The 23,787-nt window shown below is 41.3% G+C and overlaps 1 protein-coding gene across 7 annotated transcripts in view; it reads left to right on the plus strand.

Moving 5' to 3' along the window:
* Positions 1–23,787, plus strand: part of TLE1 (transducin-like enhancer of split 1 (E(sp1) homolog, Drosophila)) — an 87,639-nt gene that overhangs the window by 30,508 nt on the left and 33,344 nt on the right. For 2 of the 7 annotated variants that reach the window (XM_005868285.2, XM_014541256.1), the window contains 4 exons: positions 171–233; positions 1,606–1,710; positions 14,404–14,608; positions 15,342–15,358. In XM_005868285.2, the coding sequence (XP_005868347.1) occupies positions 171–233; positions 1,606–1,710; positions 14,404–14,608; positions 15,342–15,358 (390 nt within the window). Of the gene's footprint in view, positions 1–170; positions 234–1,605; positions 1,711–13,258; positions 13,791–14,403; positions 14,609–15,341; positions 15,359–23,787 lie in introns of those variants that run through there. The other 5 variants (XM_014541254.1, XM_005868286.2, XM_005868289.2 and 2 more) reach the window with 5 other exon arrangements.

The raw sequence follows: 23,787 nt of genomic DNA on the forward strand, positions 1-23,787 counted from the left end.
TGGGATTAATATCTACTGTTTATCTCAAGATAAATATTGGTAAGGTAGCTGGGAAAAGCGATTTTATGCCCTCAAGAGGTAGTGGAGGGCTAAAGTGGTGGGTGTGAAGTTTTATCTTTCTGAACTGATTATGAAGTATACTAAACATTTATGTGGCTTTGTCTTTATAGACTGAAATCGCCAAGAGATTGAATACGATTTGTGCACAAGTCATCCCATTTCTGTCTCAGGAAGTAAGTAAAACTGTTCAGCTGTTAAAGTGCAATTATGTTGCTTCTCTGTTTGCAAATTAGCTAGTTTTAAGATGTTAATTTTATCACAAGGAACAAGTGTGAAGAACATCTGTTACAGCTGTGGTGTGTACACCCTTGCTATTCCATCTAACAGATCTGAGGGCACACTGTAGAAGTGATGGCAATAGCTCAACCTCAAATTAGTTTTTTTCCTTTGGAAAACTGCAAAATGACTATCAAACATATAAAGCTTTTCTAATTTTAAATTAAATTAATTTATAAGATTAATTGCTACTGATGATTCCAAGTGTCCTTTCTCTAGAGAGCTTTTCTTATTCTGAATTTTAAAAATGGGTCCATCAGGGTTGACTTGACCATGGAAGCAGGTATTTCATTTGTACATGTATAATGGTTGACTTAGTGCTGTCCATGGAGGGAGTGGGTGCCAGTACTCTTAAGGGTAAAATAAGTGTTCATGTTACCTTAACTTATGGAGGGAGATAGCCACAGAGGTTTAACTGTAATATTTTGAGAGGGAAAAGCTCTTTATATGACTAATCTGTGAGATTGACTCAAAACCAGTATGTTTTAGTTTGGCCTTAAAGTTTACCTTACTTTTGGATACAAGCTTATAAATGCTAAACAAGGATGCACATATCTTGAGACAAAGCTTGTTGGACTGGGAACTGAAATATGGGCTGTCCGTTTAGTTGTCATCAGCTGCTCCATACCGCAGCCATCTCTGCTCTTCTAGCAGCCTCTTCCAGCGTAACATGTACTCCATGTTCAGTAATCCTGGTCTCTGCTGTGGTCTGTCCCATGCTTCTGAAAGCACAGGTGTGGCTTTGTTTTTACTTGTGGGTGGAAGTTGGGAGGTGGGTAGAGTGTTTCCGGACTGTGAACTAAGAGTGGGTCTTTCCTTTCCCTTGTGGAGGGTGAACTGTCTAAAGAAGATGAATTACCATAGTTCCCAAAAACTACTTGAGTGTTGAGATGTGTTGACCAGAGAACTAATAGAAGATTGATGTTTAAATGATCCCATACTATTTATTTTCTGAAGCCCCAGGGTAACCATTTTTGATGTCCTTTTTGACTTTGTACCATTCTGAGCCTAATTTTTCCACCAGAAGTTAAGTGGTGACTGGTGTGGGTTAGAAACAAGGAAGCACTGCTCTGTTTTCTTTTCCCTTTTCTACATGTGTTCTGTGAAATAATGGGTGCTCGACAAACTTTACATATAAATCCAAACTTTGCATTATACTTCAGTCTGCATCGCATGTGGCATTTGCCCTTTTGTTGTTATCCTTGGAAGGGGAAGGTACGTGAAGTTCTTGGCTGCCTTGCTTACCCTTTCTTCTCGTTGTTTTCAAAGCATCAACAACAGGTGGCGCAGGCTGTCGAACGTGCCAAACAGGTGACCATGGCAGAGTTGAATGCCATCATCGGGGTACGTGGCCTACCAGGTCTACCTCCTACAGTGTGTATAACCAGCTTTCATTTCTTATTAATTTGATGGCTTAATCTCTATATATAAAATATTTGGGTAGCTTAACACTGACCTATTTGATAAGGGTGGGAGGGGGTATTCAGGTATGCTGAGCTGTGCTGGGGAAGAGAGATTAGCATAAGGGAGGTGATAGGAGAAACCGTTTTAGGAGGAGAAGAAAAATCAGTCTACTTTTTAATGGGAAAATAAATATCCTTGAGCCTGTGACACTTAAGCCACTTTTGCTCCAGTAGTCAGGTAAAAAAAACCTTTAGGTTAGAGTTTTAAACTCTTCCTTTTTCTGTCCTATAACTTTAGATCACAGTGAAGTCAAGACACATCTCATAATGACCATTTCATTTAGTTGCTTTGCTTTTGCCTTTTGCTTTCCTAGGGTATTGGGACCTTTCTAACTGCTTGGTCTTCCTCTTTCTTGTGCCTCTTCCATGAAGTTTTAAGTGGCACCCCAATGAAAAAAACTCTCTCTTGCTGTTGAAGAAGGGATAATTGTCTGTCCTTCTGCCCTCTAGCCTTTCACCAGGTTTCGGCTCTCCTGTTTTGAGTTCAGTTAGTGCTCCTAGCTGGCAACTGGTTGTCAATCACAAGTTATTTGCTCTGCATTAATGAGCCTGGTGAACCCTGCGGTCCATCCCCTGCGTGAGTTTATCTGCCCCCCACCCCCACCCCCCTTCAGGGTCCAGGATGGCTCTCAGATTTTCTGCCCTTCTAGACCAAGTGAAAGAAGTAGCTGGAACAAGGGACCATCCTTTCTGATTTTATTCATAAGTGAGTGCCTTGAGCAGATTCAAATCACTCATTTATCAATTTATGTTAATTGCTTGTGAGAAGATGCCCTGCTGGTCTTTATAGTTCCCTCAGACACTTTGTAATGATAATTAGACATGCTGCTGTACGGATTAAGAGTGCCATAGTCCAATGACGGCCACAGACAATGGAACCAGTTAATCCATCAGGGTTTAAAATTACATCCCAACTGGAGATGGGGAAAAAACATAAGAGCCAAGGAGGATTAAAGAATGAGCCTCAGCTTGAAAACTCTCCTTTCATCAGTTTCTCAATTGCAGATCTGCAGTCGGGTAGCCTGTGGTAAGCTATTGGCAGTCAATTAGGTGAAATAAACTGGGAGGGTGACCTTCATTTCCTTTTAATAGCTTTTTCCTCCCTGAAATGGGGAGCTTCAGTGGATTTTCAGCTTAAATTTTATTCAAGCTGCTTTATTACACTTGACAGCTTAGCTCTGCATAAACAATTCTTCCCTTCTCCTCCCCCCAAGTCCAGGCTCTGCATTTCTCTCCCTTTAGTATCACATTTTTGACTGTTACTTAGTGGGCTCTCTAATCACATTCAACAAAAAACACAATTACATCTGCATTTGTCTGCTGCCTTCTGTACCCTTTTCTTGTGTAATGAATTGCTTTATTTCAGAGATCAAATCAAATATTCACTGGTACTTTTGCATGTACCGTGTTTGATTAGCAAAGACTAATAGCAAATTGTACTTGTAGCTCAAGCACAGAATTTTTTAACCCTAATGAATGAGGATGGAAAAGCCTGTTTTGATTAAAAGAAAACATATGCAAAGCAGGTCTCAAGTACCCAGTTAAACTTTGTGGAACACATTTGTTTTCTGATAGGCTCTAAATTTTTACATATCATTTCTTGATGGTAAAACTTGTATTTTTAAATTCTCAAAGGCACTGCCCAGTACAACACATCAGAAAGGGGGAAATTGTATCAACCAGATGTTTAGAGCCGAATCAGAAAATAAAAATAGGTTGTTTTAGAAGGGCAGATGAATCGCTAATTTTATGAATGGCTTTAGTCCAGGAAACATGTTGTTGAGATTAGAAAGGCAGATTAGCTCTGCTAGCTAGCAACAATAACGCAAATCAGCGCATTGGGCCCAGCACAGGACTAAACGCCAATTACATGTCTTCGGCCTGTGTGGTTTTTATCTTTGTAATTTTTGAATCGGTATATTAATTTATGTCAGCAGGCTCTTTTAAAGTTTGTAGTGATCAATAATTACCCCGAACCATAAGTTTCATGCTCTGGCATATGCTTGATTTTTGCTTGAAAGGAATTGCGTGCGTCCTGGAAAATCGAAGTAGCATAAAATTGGGTTGACAATTCAGTGGACCTTTGACCCCCTTCATTGAACATGCAGTGTGTCAACCTGTCTCCCCAGAGGGGAGGAGGCTCTGGGAGGCTGTCTGTTCCTACAAGCAGCAGCTGCGCGCAGAGTAAATGCAGCCCGGTTTGATAGCAGCTGTCAGTATTGTTCAGGGACCGACTTAGGGGGAAAGAACAATGGGAGAGGCCACGCTCTTCGTCTGCATCGACTTTCAGGCTAAGAAAAGAAATAGTAATTTAACGGTTTAGACATCTATTACAAGTGTGAAAGATCATGAAAGAGTACCCTTTAAAATGCAAATGAGCCGAAACATTCTCATTCCCTTTAAGGTACAATCTAGGAGCTCACTGCTTGCTTGACAGGGCTAACGATATTTCTCTTTAGCAAACCAGGAGAAAGTTAAATATTCTCAAGGACACCAAGCTTTTAGACAGACTCAGCTTGTGTCCCAGGACTATGAATGCTCTTTTAGGAGAGAGAGGATATATTTTTTTCATTCTTGTTGAGTGAATTAATGGTGCCCATTTCTCACCAGCATAGAAAATTTGTTCTTCTATCTGATAGAAAAACTGAATTTTAAAATCTTTTCCACCACGGCACCTACCTTCAACTTTAAATTACTGGCATGTAAGATTCTTAGATAGTTGAAATTTGGAGAAATTATTGAAATGGTTTTGTTAAACATTTTTAATATCTTTCACTGATAGCAAAATTGATAATTGGCAGAATAGTAACTGCTGCTCTACTTTTTGAATTTTGCTTTTCATAAGCTCCTTTGCTATTAAACATGTTACATTCTTATAACAATAGAAAGAATATTTAATAATACAGAGATCTTAAAAGGCACAGGGTTTATTTGTTTTGACACATAGCTCACTTGTGCTTTAGAAAGAAGTTCATTGTGCAAAGGGAACTTACTAACTCATTTGAGACCTTGATTTTTGTTTTTTGATTTTTTTTTTATATCAGGATAATCTACAATTTAAGCAGCATCCCTCAAAGATTTTCTTTAAAACTTTGGAATTGTGTTAAAAATGCATAAAATAAAACAGATTCATAAAATGCTGAAACACTTGTTTGTGGGATAGTTAATGGCTACCTGAAGGCAGAGAAAAACCAAGGACTCTTCAAGATAATTCCCCGCTGTATTGGGGAGTTTGGAACAAAGACACTAAATAATTAATTTTAGTTGAATTTGGGATTCCAAATAACTAGTGTTACTTTTAAGCTAGGTTATATGACATAAATAATCGATAGCATATAGAGTTAGGTATGTACATATCTGTACATAAAATTCTTTTTAACTGAGGTGTAATTTATATGCAGTGAAATGCAGAGATCTTGCATGTACAGTTTGATGGCCTTGGGCACACGCACAGCCCTGTAACCACTCTTCTCCGGTGCAGAGTGTTTCCATCTCCTAAGGAGGTTAAGTTCCCTGTCCTTCTCAGCAGTTTCCCCCACCTCTTCAAAGACGATTAGGTTTTGATTAGAAAGTAAACAGTAGTGAAGTGTGGTTTTCTTTTTTAAAAGACATTGAGGAGGACACCGGTGCTTCCACTTTTTAGCTTTGTGACCTCATACGATCCATTCGCCTTGATCAGTGTCCCATCTGTAGATGGACAGTACCCTCTCGCTTGCATGGCTTTTGTGGGGATAAGACCCTTGAACTGCAGTTTTTTCTGCCTGGTTTCTCTAAGTGTCTGGAGCAGATCTGTGGTTCAGTTGGCCAAGCCCCCTGTGAGGGGTGGCTGTTCCTCCTTTGTCTATTCTAGTGGTTACCTGGATGTTGGTGTCTGAGATTAGACCTAGCCAGATGCTCTGCTCCTGCCATTACATTGTCATGCATGCATGACTTTTAATGAGGACACAGCAGTGCAAAAGTGCTGCCATTTAACTTTAAAATGTATATATTGATTTCAGAGAGAGGGATGGAGAGGGAGAGGTAGAAGCATCAATGATAAGAAAGAATCACTGATCGGCTACCTCCTGCACACCTCCTACTAGGGATCCAGTCCGCAATCCTGGCATGTGTCCTGACTGGGAATGAAACCCTGACCTCCTGGTTCATAGGCCGATGCTCAACCATTGAGCCACACTGGCTGGGCTGCCATTTAACTTTTGATGAACAAACTTAAAGTTCAAAACCAAGGGGTTAAAGTTAAGTTTTGGGAACAGATGTAGAGAGAATTGAGAAGCAAAAATGTGAGTAAGGGAATAAGGCCTCTGCTGGCACTGGGAGGTGGCAGGGATCATTGTGAAAGAATTGGAAAGCGAGATGTTCAGGTGAACAGTGGGGGTTTTCCTTCCCATATCACGATATGCCAGATTTCTGGTAACTGCCTCCATGCTAACTGTGAATATAAGACAATTTGAGCAGTTTCTTATACCAATTGCCCGTGAACTTCAGGAACTCAAGAAATTTGGGGTTAATGTAGGCAACTTTGTTTTTCCTTTCTCATGTATTTGTATACAGTCTGACTTATTTTCCATGAATATAACTTCTGTCAAAGCCTATGGGAGCCTCAGGTTTGGGGCTCCATTTATTGGTTAGATTTGTATATTCCTCCTTCATAGGCAAATGTGTAATGCTCTTCACTTTAAAACAACTTAGTGTGAAATAAGTGTAAGGTATTTTGTGATGCTGGCTGGGTTTGTTTGTGTAGGGGATGGCTGTGAGTACAAACTCCTGATGTGTCTGGAGCAGGAGCCTTTCTGTCCTTAAGAGATTGAGTTGTAGACCTAAAGGGCTCCCATTGTTGCAGGAGATGATTGGTTTAAGGATTAGCAAAATGTTGGATTATTTTTCTCCTCGGGCTGTAGCTGTTAGCTATCTATAGGATTGCAGTGTGTGATGTTTAAGAGGATGAGGTTAGCCTCTTATTCTTATGAGTATGCAGTTAATCCCTGGAAAGCCCATCAATAACCCAGCTGTAAGTTTCTTTATAAAACAATTCACCCTAGGAGGATAATGCCTAGCCTGCTACCAATAAGAGAAAATGAAATGGCCACAACAAACATGGGTCTTCTAGCTCTGCAAACTTGTATTTGGTGACATACCCTCCACTTAAAATCCAGCAGTTCAGTTCTTTTATTTGTTTGTTAATCCTCACCTGAGGATATTTTTCTATTGATTTTTAGAGAGAGTGGAAGGGAGGGGGAGAGACATACAGAGAGAAACATCAAGGTGTGTGAGAGACACATCAATTGGTTGCCTCACACACCTGCCCTGACCAGGGCCGGGGATTGAGCCTGCAACCGAGGTACATGCCCTTGACTGGAATTGAACCCAGGACCCTTCAGTCTACAGGCCAACACTCTATCCACTGAGCTAAACCCGCTAGGGCCAGTTCTTGTATTAATTTTCCAAAGGGAGCAAGCAGTATTGCAAAGATGTCTTTTATGCACCTTACTTCTCCTTTGGTTCAAGTTAGTTTTTTACTGAGCACAGCTAGGTCTCTTTGACAAATGCAGGGTTGGCTTCAATGTCTGGGTTCTTCCAAATAGAGTGCTTTTCAGTTATTAATGTCCCCATGTGTTTTTTTCATGTGACTTGTACTTGATTCCTTGGGGAAAAGCCTAGTATTGAGCATCCCAGACTTGTGCAACCATCACCACTACCTAATTCTAGAACATCTGTAACACTCCAAAAAGAAATCCCATGTCCCCATTAGCAGTCAGTCATCTTGCCCTGCCTCCCTTGTCTCTGGATTTGTCTATTCTGAACATTTCATATAAATGCAGTTATGTGGCCTTTTGTGGCTGGCTTCTTTCACATGCTATAATGTTCTCAGAGTTTATTCATGTGTGGCATGTACTTAATCCTTTTATAGATGAACTAGTGACCTGTAGCATGAAATCGCGCGAGACCTGGGACCTGTACTTCCCCAACCCCCCCGCACCATGGGACCACCCCGAGTCCCGCCCCACATGGCTGGTGCGCCACAGGATGGCCCCGAGTCCTGGAGTGCAGCCCCGATGCCCTGCCTCCAGGCCATGTGCAGCGGCTGCCGGGCCCTGCCCCTGTGGCATGCATGCGGGGCCGTGGAAACCCCGGCAGAAATCACAGGAATCGGCCGCCAGGACCTCAGAAACCCAGGCAGAAGCCGTGTGAAGCAGAAGCCTGCTGCCCCGCCCCTGCTGTGTACACCACCATCTTGTACAGTGTTATGACATGATGGGCAATTTGCATATTACCTTATATAGGATAATATTCCATTGCATCAGTATACCACTTTTAAATATATGTATTTTTATTGATTTCAGAGAAAGAGAGGCAGGGAGATGGAGAGATAGAAACATCAATGATAAGAATCATTGATTGGCTGCCTCCTGCAAGCTCCCTACTGGGAATTGAGCCACAACCTGGGCATGTGCCCTGACCAGGTATCAAACCCTGACCTCCTGGTTCATAGGTCGACGCTCAATCACTGAGCCACCACATGGCTGGTCTACCATATTTTTTGATCCACTCATCAGTCGATGGACATTTAAGTTGTTTCCACCTTTTGACTATCTTCTCTATCTATAAAAGCCTAATATGCAAATGTCCCCTCGGGAGTTCGACCGACCTGGGAGTTCGATAGCTCGCTATGATGTGCACTTACCACCGGGGGGCAGCATGGAACGAAGGAAGGCCCCAGCTGGCAGCCGCTAGGGACCCTACCTGTGTATGAATTTCGTGCACTGGGCCTCTAGTTATGAATAATGCTGCTTATGAGCATTTGAATACAAGTTTTTGAGTGGAATCACTGGGTCATATGGTAACTTTGTTTAACTTTTTGAACAATGGCCAGACTGTTTTCCGAAAGTAGTGGATGAGAATTCCAATTTCTCTACATTTTTGTCAACACTTGTTATTGTCCATCTTTTGATTCTAGCCATCCTAGTGGGTATGAAGTGGTGTATTTCATTTGTGGTTTTGGTTGGCATGTCCCTAGTGGCGAATAATGGTGAGCATTTTTTTTTTTTCCATTAAAACCTTATGTGGTTTTAGGAGTAAATCTTCCTAAATAAACATGACTTTTTAAAACTAATTGTAATTCAAGCCTGTAAGTCCCAGGGTCTTGGTCACTGTCACAACTGTAACAGTCATTTAGGGCAGGTTGGATAAGCAAGTCGGTGACGATGCAGAGTGAGTTTGCCTGTGGATTAGCTGAAATGTAAAAAGAATAAGGATGAGTTCAGATCCTTCTCAGAATTTTAGGCCTTCATCCTGGTGTCTGTCTGCATACAGGCCATCATTCTTTACCTCTCTGTGTCATTTTCTGTGTGCTGCTGCATTGAGATCGGGCCTTTGGATTGTTGTTGATGCTTTATTTTAATTTTCTTCCAGTGTTTTGAGCATTCTTGGCCCCAGAAAGCAGTTTTTGCCTGTTTATCACCCTTACCTCTCTTCATGCAAGAGGCCATTCACGTAATGGGATGTTTTCAGATAACTTTTGTAGAGTCTTTGATTTTCCCACTTGTTCGCTGTAGCATACCACTGTTTTTTTTTCTACCCATTAAATGCCATTGCAGAAAAAGAAGTGAGTGTTTTAAAGAATAGGGAAATAGCAGAAATCAAGAGTGATTGGAGAGAACTGTCAACAAATGCTACTTTTCACATCATTTTCACTTTAAAATGTTTAAATACCATGTGCTATAAATGCCACTTACTGTCACACTTTCAGCATTAGAGATGCTGTTTTAAAACCATGTGGCATGGTTTTAGTTTGGGTTGGGTTCAGTTTGTGATCTGTGTGACATAGTTTTTCCTGAGGTTATACGGGATTAAATTCAAGTTGATTCCGTGGTTGGTGATGAAGAACTTAGCATCTAGTGAGGGTGAGGTGGGCATCGGCCTTCCCGTGTATTCTGGGTGTCTTTTCCTGTTGTATAGGCAGCTCTGTGGTGATAAAGCACTGTGCCACACCTGACTGAGAAACAAAAATGTGGAAACCCGGGACTGATACTTGAAGCTCTGAATGTAAACAGCCAAGTCAGGTTCATTATAGTAGCAGTGAATTACAAGTCAGAATGTGTGGCTGTTGTTTGACATGGATGAGGTTACTTTATTCCTTGTGGGTTTTCAGTATCATTAACTCAGGGTTTGGTGTTTGTTTTACGTGGCTCACTCTCAGCCTATTCACTTGTCTGGGAGAGGGCAAGTGCATTCATCACCTCACCCCCAACCTAACCCTTTCGTAATCACCTTTGAGCACCAGAACACTGATATGTAAGTTACCTGTGTAGTCCTTTTCCAAGTTGTTTTGTAGAACAGGAAGTTTTTGTTTGTTTTGATTTGAAATTGTTGGTTGCGCCAAGTCAAGGAAGTAGGTGCTCTTTTTTTGTGTGTGTGTGACAAGGTAGTGACGACGGGAAAATGAACAGTTGACTGTTGAGAAGTATTTTTATTTTTTTTAAACAATTTGACAAGTCCTTGGATGTTTAAGAACCTGAATTCTAATGTAATGAGACAGAATTCCAGCTTAGATCTAGACCAGAATTTTTCAACCTCAGCACTATTGACATTTTGAGCTTTATAATCCTTTGTGGTGGGGGTCCTGTGAATCGTGGGATGTTTAACAGTATCCTTGGCCTCTACCCATTAAATGCCAGTAGCATTTTATCCCCAGTGTGACAACCATAAATATCTTTAGACTTTGCCAAGTGTCCCTGTGTTGGGGCAAAGGAGTGTCAAATTTGCTCTGTTTGAGAGACCACCTGTCTAGCTTGATAACTTGAATAACCAGCTGTATTGCTAAAAACCATCATTGCTCATCAAAAATGCCTTTTCTGATAGCTTTATTAACTGTTTTGTTTGTGTTCTGAGCTGTATAAATCTATAAGCATTAATTTAGGACAAAAGTTTACTCATTAGTATAAACTAATAAATGGATAGATGGTTGAATTTTTCCACTCTTGCTGTCATGTTGAGAAACATTTTATAGTTTCCCAATGATCTGCTCAGGTTTGGGTCTACAGAGGACTGATGCATATAAAATCCCCCAATTGGGAGAGCCATTGGTGGTGGTGGTTGGTTTTTTTGTTTTGTTTTTTGAGGTTTTTCTGGCTGTATTGCTATGTCAGTAGTTCTTTTATTCTAAAACATATGTTTAAGTAGCATAAATGGTTTTTGTTTTAGTGAAGGTGATGGGTGCTAGATTGCCAGTCTCAGGTAAGCCTTGTTGAGAAAAAATGTTTTTCCAAGGACACATTGGGCAGGTGGGCTGCCTTTTTGGAGTTAATTGTTTCACTCTCTAGGATGAGGGCCCTCTAGTCCTTTCAATAAATGTTTTATCTTAGAAACACTTCTTATCTGTTAAGCATCTTGTTCTGAGAGAAGCCAGAGCACTCTGTGTTTAGGCTTGATTCTTCTTTATAAACTTCCTCAGAAGAGAGCTGGAGCCAAACAGAGCCTCTTTTTTCAGATGTAGGGATAGGGTATTAGAGAGTGGGGACAGGAGAGTGGGCACTCTTGAGTCACAAACCTCAGATCAAATTCCCACCCATCACTGCTACATCTGCATGGTGCAGGTGAGTCTGTCTCCAGGGCAATGTCCAGTGGTAAGTTTGCAGTATTGCCTGCCCTTGAGCTTCTCATTACCTGGGAAAGGAGAGAAATGTGAGGGCTTTTGTGAATGTGACTATGCTGCTGTGGTCCCAGGGGAAACGCTGTTCTAGGGAACAAAAGCTTTGCAGTCATCCTTCCGGCTATGAGCCCCAAGGCCAGCAACCCTGTCATCTGCGAAATGGGAGCCATGATGCCCACCCTCCCTGCCTCAGGTGTGTTCTAAGCAGAGGCCAGATACTGAAGACGAAAATATTATCTGGGAGTTCTTCCTGGCAGGATAAAGAAGTCAGTGTGAGACAGTGATATCCCTGTTTCCTGGGCCTGCAGTATCTTCAATAGCTGATCCTTGCTGTTGCTTCCTAGTACGCCTTCCATTTTGATAGGATTTGCTTAAAAAACAGCAACACACAAAATGAAGAAGCTCTCAAGATGGCCAAGTTAAGGATGGAAAAACCTAATTGCCTCTAATAATGGACAGTGAGCTGTTTCTTCAAGGGGGAAGCTCAGAGCAGAGATAGGTAGAGGTGGAGTTGCCTGTGGCCAGTTAGGCTCTAGGATATCCCCACTGGGTTATTAGCCTAAACATTGGGTTTAACCACGGGATCTACTTCACAGCTGTGGCAAAGCCCCTTCATTATATAAGCTAACCTTTCTTTTCAACAGCATATCAGAGAATACTTTCCAGGTCATTTTTCTAAAAACTGACTTGGGTTTGGCAGGAAATCAGCTTCCTCCTCGCATATCCAAATGCTGCCTTTGCTCTGACATCAAATCCCACCTCTGAAGTCGACTTTTGGTGACTGGATTCTGGAGTTTTGGGGGAGCGGGGGTGCGCAGGGGGTTGGTAGGGTGGCGTCCTCAACCCTGTAGTTAACTGCCTTCCCCTCTGCTTAGCCTCTCTCATCTTCTTTTGATCAGTGCCATGCTTAATTACCCCACCGCTCTTGCTTCTTGTGTATGCATCACTGCATTTCCCTCCCAGAAGCCGGACATAGCTCTTATTCTCCAAGTAATGATAGTAATTGCTGGTAGGGCAGACCTGGTCCTCATCCTTCTGCAAGCCCATTTCTTATGGCAGGTGTCTAGTTCCTAATTAAGTGCTAATGAGCATGCCTGGCGGACCGTGACACGCTGCCAGCTTCTTCAGTTTTATGTCTTGCTATTGCCAAGCTCTTAAAAGGTGACAGAGCAAGAATTAGTGTCTCTGGGATGACAGGAAGGTGATTTTATGCGTAAAGAAATTGTTATTATGATCTCAAATGGCGAATGAGTAGTTTATAAATACTTTCCAAGAATACTGTTAAAGCTGTCCTCTTGGACTTCTCTCTCCCTTTTCCAACCTCCCTCTAATTAGAATTGTGCTCCCTTTGGAAGTAATGGAAGTTGAAAGAGAACATTGGCTCCTAAAGATTTTTTTAAAGATGCTGGTAGGAGTTGAAGATTTACTGTGAAATGATTGTAAGACACTGATTTCTGCTTTTAAGATGCTGTTTTCTCCTGCTCTTGGAGGGGGAACATGCTCAGGATTCAATTAAAGATCAGTAGTCTGGGTGGGAATTACTGAAGATCTGGTGTGAGGTTTAATATATTCAGTAAACGCCAGGGCATAATAAATAAAACGAGTAATTGAGTCCCAGGGAAGTGCGCACAAATCAGAATCTTAAGATTATTTCCTAACATTACACCTTAGAAATTGAGCTTTAATCGTTTTTACTGTCTCATCAAAAACGAGTTTTCGGTTGGACAGCTGAAATGTGGCCAGATTTATGGTACAAGGGCCATTTCTTAGATACTTTTTCATTTCTACAACATGCTCTTAAATATAATATATAAGAGCAGTGATACTTTTTAATGTGAATAGATTTATGATCTCTGGAATGGGTTAAGCTATAGAGGCAGTGGCATTGGGACTGGGGACTTGGGTGTCCGTGGTTGGTGTCCCATAGGACAGTGCGAGTGATTTCCCGTCAAGGTCTTTGGCCTCTCTGGGCCTCAGTGTTTTCCTTGTGATGTTGAAGGACTGGGTTCGGGTCATGGAGCTCAGAGGAAGTACGGATAAACAACGCTTCACCTTCACAGGCTTCTTCCACCTGTCACATGCCTGGCTCCCTGAGACCTCCCCCTGCATGTGGTGGTTCAGTGATCAGTGAGGCCTAAGGGTCATTCCGACATGGACTCCACTCCCCCCCATCTGCCAGGAGAACCTCTGCAGTTTTCTCAGTGCTTTGAGTTTGGCCCTTCTGTGGAACGGGAATGTTGGGACCTACTCACAGTGAGGGCTTCGTGAAATAAGGACACATGCCTGGGGGTGGAGTGCATAAGAGATGCACCTCTCCTCCTGCTCTCGGAGTTCTGTTAAAGGTAATAGGTTGGTTTTGTTTCGTTATACCATTGTGGTGAGTTAACGCAAGAAGGTTGGGGTGAAATGGAGTCACTTAACTGATGACTACTCAGTTACTATATTGTAGGGTGCATATCTACACTTCCCCAGTTTTAGCCTTTCTGAAATCAGGATGAGTCTTCAATCTGTGGCATCTTAGATTTAATGACATACTGGATTTCATCCCTCAAGGCACTTAGAGATGGAACTAGTTAACATGTGAGGGGCTACTAACTTAGTCAGGATTGCTGATGATAATAAACAGCTACATTTGTAGGGGGTAACTTATGCCAGAAAGTGACAGTGTAAATCTGAGTATTATATTTTGGGAAGATTGTATCTTATCAGGTAAAAGCTTTTGATGAACTAAAAGTGCTAATCACCTTTTTTTTCTCTTTTCCTCCCTCTGTGACCCTTTGTGTGTATGTTACCCTCCTGTTCTGTTCTACATCCTCTCATGTCATGTCTACTTCCCCCGGATGCTGCTACTGCCACCACCAACTCCAACAACAACTCCTCCTCCTCCTTCTCCTTCTCCTCCTCCTTCTCCTCCTCTTCCTCCTCCTCCTCTTCCCTCACCACCACCACCAACAGCAGCAGCAGTTACAAGCTCAGCATCTTTCTCATGGCCATGGACCCCCAGTCCCCCTAACGCCTCACCCTTCGGGACTTCCGCCGCCTGGGATCCCGCCCCTGGGCGGCAGTGCCGGCCTTCTGGCGCTGTCTAGTGCTCTGAGTGGGCAGTCTCACTTGGCAATAAAAGATGACAAGAAGCACCATGATGCAGACCACCACAGAGGTGAGCGGCCGGGCAAGCCAGATTAGGACTTTGTCCTCACACTCATACAGTGCTGCAAAGTTGTGTGCACCGCTAAAGAAAGCCCCAACCTATTCAGAGAGCAAACAATGAGCTAAGAGGAACTGCCGCAAAGCTTGGCCACTGAAATACAGCTCACCCTGGAAATTCTCAGGGTTTAGTGTGGGCATCTGTAGATTTCTCGATCTCTTTAGATTGCAGGCATCTTGACATCTTGGCAACTGCCTAGTTAATGCCAGTGGCCTGTACCATATTATGGAAAACTGTTAACTGCTTAATTGGGTAATTTTCAAAGAAAGTAATGTTGTTAAATGGGGCGAAATAAGAAGTTAAATCTGAAAGTGAATGTGTTCAAATGAGAGGTTTGATAATTGCATCTGTTACTACTTAGCTTCATAGGCTTTAATTCTAGTATGCGTTAAATATTGGGCAAAATTGCACTTGACTAATTTTTTGAAGAAAAGTAATTTATTCTGTCAAGAAATAAAAAAATAGGCTTTGTGTATGGTTAAACTGTAAATCTTATGTTTACAAAATACTGTAATTTTCAGGAAATCACTGTATTAGGAATGTGCAATGACTTATATAAATAAAAGCCATTTTTAAAACTGTTTGGGGCTTGTGTTCTAATTATTCCCCCCTTTTTTTTATTTCTGTTCTTGCCTCTGTGTCTGAACGGGCATGTCTGTGCGTTTCTTGGTAACCTCGGGAACAGACAGAGAACCTGGCACAGTAAGTACTCCAACTCCTGCTGTACACGAACACACCCTCTTCCCGTAGTGCACCCCACTCTGCCTTTCTTTAGACAGCACAGACGTGCACATCTCCCCTGTCTCCCTCAGTAACCAGGTTTTTGCTTTTTTAAAAAAATATGACTATTCCCCACCCAACACTGTATTTTTATAAAACTTTCGTTAGATGAGAGCAACATGATTTTGGGGCAGAGCTGTTTGCTATTATCTGTATGTGCCCCAGGCCCACTTAAAAATATGTTTCCCATTGCATTTTGAGGCTAGGTTGCCTGTAGTTTAAGAGTATTCATTTTTTATCTTAAGTCAGTTTTACAGGCAAGAGGTCACAATCCACATGTGAAATTGGTTAGTAATGTGTTATTTCTACCTGAACCATTTTTTATCCTCTGCAAATGCATCTTAGTTGCTAGGTTTCCATATCTAGTTTTCTTTTTTCATAATTGCCCTTGGAATGTGAACTTGAACTTAAATTTATTTTAGACCAAAGAATTGAGCATCTTAAGTTCTTAAAAACAAGGAAATTCAGCGGCCAGGGGTTCTGTGCTTGGAGAGCTCATCTTTCCACCGGCCTGAATCTCACGCATTTCATACAATGCATGTCTGACCTGCACACATATCCGCCAGTAGCTGTGGGGAGATCTGTATCTAAAATGCATCTCGCAAATGTCATGATCAAATAGAGTGAGAATTGGCCCCTTTTCAGCGACGATAACCTACAGTTTTTGCCTCCTCCCCTCCCTTCTTTTCTTTCTTTTTTAACATGGCAGTATTTTGACCATCTTAAATCTAACTGGTTAAAAAAAAGCGGGGTGGGGGAAGATACTGAACTTGTAAGTCATTCTGATAACTTTTTTGTTATGGGTTTGGGAGGAAGATATGCAATTCTTTTCATTCTGAAAAGTTTGTTTTTTCCCCTCTTCTGTGTAGTGGTGTGTGTGTGTGATGTATCTCTTCTTTTTTTTTTTTTTTAAAAAAGGTTTTTAATTGATTTTTAGAGAGAGGAAGAGAGAGGGAAAGAGGGAGAAACATTTATGTGAGAGTGAAACATGGATGGGCTGCCTCCCGCACGCCCCTACTGGGATTGAGCCTACAACCCAGGCATGTGCCCTGAGTGATAATCGAACAGGCATCCTTTTGGTGGGCGGGACAACACCCAGCCAACTGAGCCACATCCACAAACCAGGATGAATTAGTAGGGACTTTAGAAATTCTCTTTGAGATAGATCTCGGAATACTTTATGTATCAGGATGTGTTGGGAGCAGTGGATAATGGTGAAAGTATGGGGTAGTTAGTTTTTAAATTCTGGTACTGTAAGTTTTCTCTGGAAAATGTTGGGGAGAGAGAAAATTATAGCTAGGGAATAAAATATCCTCACAAAGTACACACTTAAGTAAACTGACCTCGATTTGTGGAGGTGTTTCTGTTTTGCTGTTTCAGTGTCTCTGTAGATTATCATTTTTTCTGTCATGTTCATCATATAGCCGCGTGTCAAATTAAAATCCCTAATCCTGGACCAGAGAACAAACGCAAAAGATGCTGAGAGAGCCCATGTCCTTTAGCGTGCTGCATGTTGTCATTTATTTAACTTACTCTAGGTTTGGGACTTTAACTTTTTATTCTCAGTATTTTGGTTTCACCTTAAATCACTGTATATTTCTTGTTTACTGTATGTACGGTAATAGAGGAAATGCATCTGTAGTTTGGGATACGTAGGCACATACATCACAAGGCCTTTCTCAAGGAACCAAGGAAAGGAGACCACAATCTTAAAAGATAGTCTAGAAAGTTTCATCAAAAGTTCTAGGCAGTCGTGGAAGAGATACCATGCATGGTATGTACCTCTGTGAAATGCCAGTGCATGACAGGAATGAGGAGAGATTTGCATGCTGAAGGTAGTAGGGGCATTTTTCAGATCTCTTTGTATATTTCTAAATGTGTCTAATAACCTCCTACTTGTATTTTTGGCTGAAAAATGTAAGCAAGAACTTCATTCATTGTAGAAGTGATGGTGAGATGGAAGAAGGATGATGAGTTAGGTCCTTAACGAAGGACAAACTGGTTCTTGAATTTCATGCAGCCGTAGATTGTTTTTAAGTCCATATGTTGCGTTAGCAATCAGTGAACATCCAAGTCAAAACGTGGATACATTGCATAAAGCAGTCTGTAAAAATATAAAATGATGTGTTATCTGTATGTTTTCTTTTTCACATGAAATTTTGACAAGTAATGATAATTTCAGAATATTTTCAGAATACGTACTGTGTTTCCTGCTTAATTGTTAAGTTACAAAAAATTGTAGGTGATGATGATATAAAATGGGAAACTACACTAATTTGTAGCATAAACATTTAATTTAACTTCAGTCTCTAGAGGGGACTTAAACTGTTGGGATTTTGCTGCAGTTATATAAAATTAAGTAGCTCTTCAAACTTTGTGTAAAATTGAATATGAGAAGCAATGGATAATAAGATGATGTGTACCATTAGTGCCTAAAATATTGTAGTACTTATCTCTGTAATAAAGTGGTTTGAATTATGAAGTTGAATTTTACTTGGTAGATAGTCAGTTTGCTCTGTAATGCTCTTGTTTCTTTTCACCCAATGAGGGGTCAAGGGTAGTTGAAGTTTTCAAACCTTATGGTCTCAGAATCTTTTTCTGCCCTTAAAATTATTGATAACCCCAAAGAACTTTTGTTTATGTGGGTTATATATTTTGAAATTTTTCTGGATTAGAAAGAAAGTAAATTTTAAAATCACTTAAGCAGATAAAGAACTACTTAATTTGTGGTAACATTAATGAAAAATAACTATTTTCAAAAAAAATACTGTAGTGGGAAGAGTGGCTTTGTCTTACATGTTTGCAAATGTCTTTAGTGCCTGGTTTAAAAAGGATAGCTGGATTTTCATCAACTTATGCATTCTTTCTGTTTTAAAAGATTGTTTGGAAGTATAGGAAGAAAGTCTGCCCTCAAAGAGTTAGGTAAGGATCCCTAGGAACATCAGGGATTCTTGGACCAAACCCTGAGAACTTCTGTGATGAGACTAAGGAGTTCTGAAAAATTCCAGACCCATCTATAGGCTTATGTTTTCCTGCTCTTCTTCCTATATTGAACACACATTATTTATATTAAGTGCAAAATAGATCCAGAGGGGATGTGAATGTGTATAAATTTGTATCTGTAAGTCTAAAACTGGTTTGAAGGTCGTGTTTGCTTATTTTTTAGTGACAAAATTATTCCATTTGCTAGTTTAAGGTTTTATGGTAGGAAAACACATGAGCCTAATGCAACCTGTTTTAATGTAAAACCCAGGAAATGAAAGCACTAAGAACAAGGTGAAAACATGGACACTATGTGTAAGTGGCTTGTTTCTGAAAGGGATGAATGATAAAGCCAGTAACTTTTAAGAGGTTTATGTTGCTGTCTGGCTGTTGTTTATAAATGAAGATTTGACTAGTGCTTTGCTAATTTGCAAAACTTGGTTGTTGTTTTTAACATGAGTGTACTATCAGAATGCTACTTACTGTTGAACAAAGAAATATTAAATGACCTAACAAAGGCCTTTATTTCTTCAGTAATAATAAAAACTTTAGATATTTCAATTAGAGATGAATTATATTAAATTTTGGCTCAAGGAAATATCATTTAAACAAGTCTCGAAAGACCTGGAAAAAGAGAGTTGACTAAGAGTCATATGGCTTTTAAGAAAATAGCATAGGCCCGGCCGGTGTTGCTCAGTGGTTGAGCACCGACCTATGAACCAGGATGTCATGGTTCGATTCCTGGTCAGGGCACATGCCCAAGTTGCAGGCTCTATCCCCAGGGTGGGGTGTGCAGGAGGCAGCCAATCAATTATTCTCTCTCATCATTGATGTTTCTATCACTCCCTTCTCTCTAAAATTGATAAAATATATTTTTTTAAAAAGAAAATAGCATACAATATGTGTTTAAATTCTCATTACTTTAGCAAATATTTATTGAGTACCTACTATGTGCCCAGCACTGTTTGGGACACTGCATATATTTGTTGCCATTTTGCAGTGGTGCCTTTTAATGTCACAGTCAGGTCTTTTTTTAAATGAAAATACTGAAATTCCTGACCCATGTGATCACTCTTTGGAACATTTGGAAAAGGGAGGAGCCTTGGGGGTTGGGAATTGGGAGAGACTCCAGAGCATAGAGGGTCTGTGGGCGTAGACAGGTTTCATAGATGGGCCTCAGAAGGTTCTTGAACCTTCTAAAAACTATATGCAGTGTGTTCTGAGAAGAGAGAGAGAACTTTCATCAACTTCTCAGAAGGGGTTCCTGGTCCAGAAAAGTCTTAAGTACTGTTCATCCACATTAGAGATCATAACGGTACAGTAATTTTATCAGTGATACACCAAGCTCAGGGAGGTTGAGTGCCGCTGGTCATACATTTACTTAGTTAATGGCAGTTGAGAATTAGATCATGTCTCTCAAAGAGACTGTGTTGTCACTCCCGTAACTGGCTTCTATAATTAACGGGTTCATACTTAGGACTAACTTAAGAGTAGTTATGACAGCCATCACTGTATTTACTATAAGGTGGTGTCTTTATCTTGTTTTTCTTCTCTAGTTGTCCTACTTGCTAGTTAATTGGCCAAGGTAGGGCAGGACCAGTTCCTAGTTCACTTTCACTTTTTCTCAAAACGACCAGCACTGGAGAGCACAGGGGGAAGTAGGACGTGAGGCTTTCTCTGGAAAAATGGCATGGTTGGTCTTTCTCTGAAATTTTAATTTTGAGTTTCATGTCATCTCCAGTGACTCCTCAGGACCATGGCATTATGGGGGTGGTGGGATAGAAAGAACCCCTGTTGTGGACAAAGGCAGGCTGCCTTGGGAGTCTGGCTGCACAGGCAGGTCATCTGTAACGTGGTGATGGGGCTGCCTTGCAAGTGAGGACTTAGAAACCAGAAACAGCAAGGCCTCAGACACAGCAGAACAAGCCTTTAGGCATGTCTCCCCTCAGTACCTGATAGCAAGACAGTAAATGCATTGTTAGTCATGCTCAGCCAAGTTACTTGTGTTGTCCTTTCCTTTTTAAAATACAGTGGGTGAGAGAGTCGTGGAGGTTAGGGCCCATGTGACAGGGTGGCAGCTACTGGTGTTTCCTAGGATGTTGGGACCATGAACTGATCTCAGCTTTTTGTGACCCTGATTCTTCTCATGGTACTCAAATTCACCAAACGTAAGGGGGCGGGGGGGCGGACTTGGAGAAGGTATTTTCATCTAAATCAGTGGTTCTCAACCTTCTGGCCCTTTAAATACAGTTCCTCATGTTGTGACCCAACCATAAAATTATTTTCGTTGCTACTTCATAACTGTAATGTTGCTACTGTTATGAATCATAATGTAAATATCTGATATGCAGGATGGTCTTAGGCGACCCCTGTGAAAGGGTCGTTCGACCGCCAAAGGGGTCGCGACCCACAGGTTGAGAACCGCTGATCTAAATGTTCATGACTTTATCTTGACCTGGTGCATGTTGAGGAATTGCCTGGGAATGAAGGATAGAAATGAGATGCATCATCTAAAATTCCAGTATTTAGGCACAGCGAAAGATACTGACGTTTTCTCAGGCAGTTAGTTGCCTCAGCAGATTTCCCCTTTTGACAGAATTTAAAACCATGTGCTTAAAAAAAATGGATCCTCTGGGAAAATCGGCGTCACTGTCGTGAGAAGGGTGAACCCCTGAAGAAAGGAAAGCCCCGGCTGTTTCCAGGTTGTTAGAAGTGTGCACCTGTAACGGGGAGCAAGGAGAGTAGAGTGGTGGTGGTGTCTGTTTATTGTGGATGCTGTATCTCACCGGGTGGGTATTGGAGCCTGTGTGTGACCAGGACAAATGTTCAGATGGATATGGGAGCCTGTGTGTGACTGGAGAAATGTACAGGTTTTATCTCACTGTGATCACAGTGAATATAGGGCATCTTTACTCCCCCTCTACCCCCCAAAAACAACAACAAAGAATAGGTAGAGAGTATTTTCTTCCAAAACCTTTTTTTAAAAAATATATTTTATTGATTTTTTACAGAGAGGAAGGGAGAGGGATAGAGAGTTAGAAACATAGATGAGAGAGAAACATCGATCAGCTGCCTCCGGCACACCCCCTACTGGGGATATGCCCGAAACCAAGGTACATGCCCTTGACCAGAATCGAACCTGGGACCCTTCAGTCCGCAGGCCGACGCTCTATCCACTGAGCCAAACCGGTTAGGGCCCAAAACCTTTTTTAAGACTTAGTTTGTGTTCTGTAAACAGATAACTTGATGCCTACCATTTGGAGCAGGTTTTCCTGAATGTTGGCCCCATAATCTTTTCATTCCCTCTGGAATGTAGTAGGCAGCAAGCTCTGCATCTGCTGACTTTCAGATAAGGAGGGGTGGATGGAAGCTGTCAGATACCCGAATAACTCACAGCCAGGTCCTGACCCAGTACTTTCTAGTTTCAGGGCCTTGTCTTGCAATAGAAGGTATCTCATCAGGGGCTGGAGAAAGAAGAGGAACAGTAACCCCTAAATAGTTCCTCGAAAACATGCTTTTAAAAAAGGTTTGAAATACAGATTTGATATTTTGCTGTGACCAAGGTTAATTTTAAATTATTTTAAAAATAATTTAAAAATTATTTTTAAATGATTATATTTATTGTCAGCTCAAGAGTTTTTTATTTTATTTTATTTTATTTTGCTTTACCAGGAGAAGGTGGGTGGAAGGGCAAGCTGGGGGCATAGGGGATCATGCCTAAGACATCGTGTGGTTTAATACCTCTTCTAGCCCAAATGTCAACTGGGTTTGTATGCCTCCTACATGGCTATGTTCTCTCCTGGGAGTCCTCCTGACTGAGTCCCCCTTCTACATCCGACAGTGCTGAGTTCCTAGATCAAGATGCAAGAACACGCTGGTTCTTTCTGTACTTTGCATTTTAACTATGAAAAATAGATGTATGCCCTTCAGCAGACCCGCTTCACCACCAGGGCTTCTGAGATGCGATGTGGTTGCCAAGTGGACACGTTTCCACACTTCTCCACTTTCTTCCACTTTTCACCATTGACAAGTGGGGATCTTGTTAGTTTTATGAGCAAAAAAATGTATTTGTTGAAATGCCAGGCAGAATACGAGAATGACCAATTGGACTGTAGCAAAAAGTACAACGTGGGGTGATGACTTACTTGGTATCAGGTGTCAGTGGAGAAAGCACACAGATGTGATGGGGTGCGTCGTTGCCTAATTGTTTTAATGTTCACCGAGAAGTTAATTGTCAGTGTAGAGTGTGCTAGCAAATTAGGTTCCCACTGCCTCAGTGTAACGGAGGATAAATGAGGTGTCATGCGTTTCCAATCTGTACCTCTGACACAAACACTTTTCCTGCGGGGAGGAGAACGTTCCCTAGGGGAATCAGCATGGCAGCTAAAGAAATCCATTTGAATAATGTACATTATTTTCACATTAGGGAAACCTGTCTAGCTTCTGCTGTATCCATGAGAGGTTTTTCCTTTCAGATTTGCTGCTGGTGGCTTCCAGGTTGATGTTTCGTTGGCAGAAGAGTTGCTTTGAGGTCTTGCATTAGATGAGGGATATATGAGGGCTTCAGAACAAGTGTTCCGGTAGCACTGACAGGGTAACATTTCATTAAACTTGCCTTCTTTCATATCTTTTGGAGTTTGCCTTCCAAAATATCTCCGCATACATGAACAACTGTTATTGTTAAATTGCTAAAAGAAAAGTAAAATTCTTGGAATAAGACTCTAAAGACTGGTTTTATGCATCCCGAAGTAGCTGGGTTTCTCTCAGTCTTGAGTGGGTAATCAGAGCGTGAAATAGAAACAACATTGTCCGGAACGGTCAGAATAAAGGAAACAAACACAAAGTCCAAATCTTGACGTTTTCTTTTGACTCAACTCAATGCTCTCTGAGGTTCAACAGACTCTTCTACTTACGTGCTAAGTTCTTCCATGAACGTATGGTTTAATAATTGCATTTAGATGTTTACCTTTGCTTTATTTTAAGAGAATATATTGTCTACTTCTACTCAGTAGGTTCAAGCCCTCTACCAACTGTCTAGTCAACCTGACTCCACTGAACTATAGCAGAGAATGTTCCTGGCGTTGCTTTTACAAAGCATGGTTCACCCAGTTAGGAAGCTGCTCTGGATCTGACCACTCAAGGAGTGCACACTGGTGTAATATTGGAAGATCTGCTACTCTTCTCTCTCTGAGTAGCTCCTAACCATTACATCACTGTTAGTGCAAGAAGTGGCCCTCAGGTTGCATAGCGAACAATTTCCCTGTTGTCAGGGAAGAGGCCCACTCAGATTTTATATTCTAGAGATTTACCTTAAGAGGGACAGGTCATAACTTCTTGTGGAGCATGTTTTCTCTGTACTTGCACCTCAT

Source organism: Myotis brandtii, unplaced genomic scaffold (assembly GCF_000412655.1).
Source record: "Myotis brandtii unplaced genomic scaffold, ASM41265v1 scaffold266, whole genome shotgun sequence".
NCBI classification, from domain to species: Eukaryota; Metazoa; Chordata; class Mammalia; order Chiroptera; family Vespertilionidae; genus Myotis; species Myotis brandtii.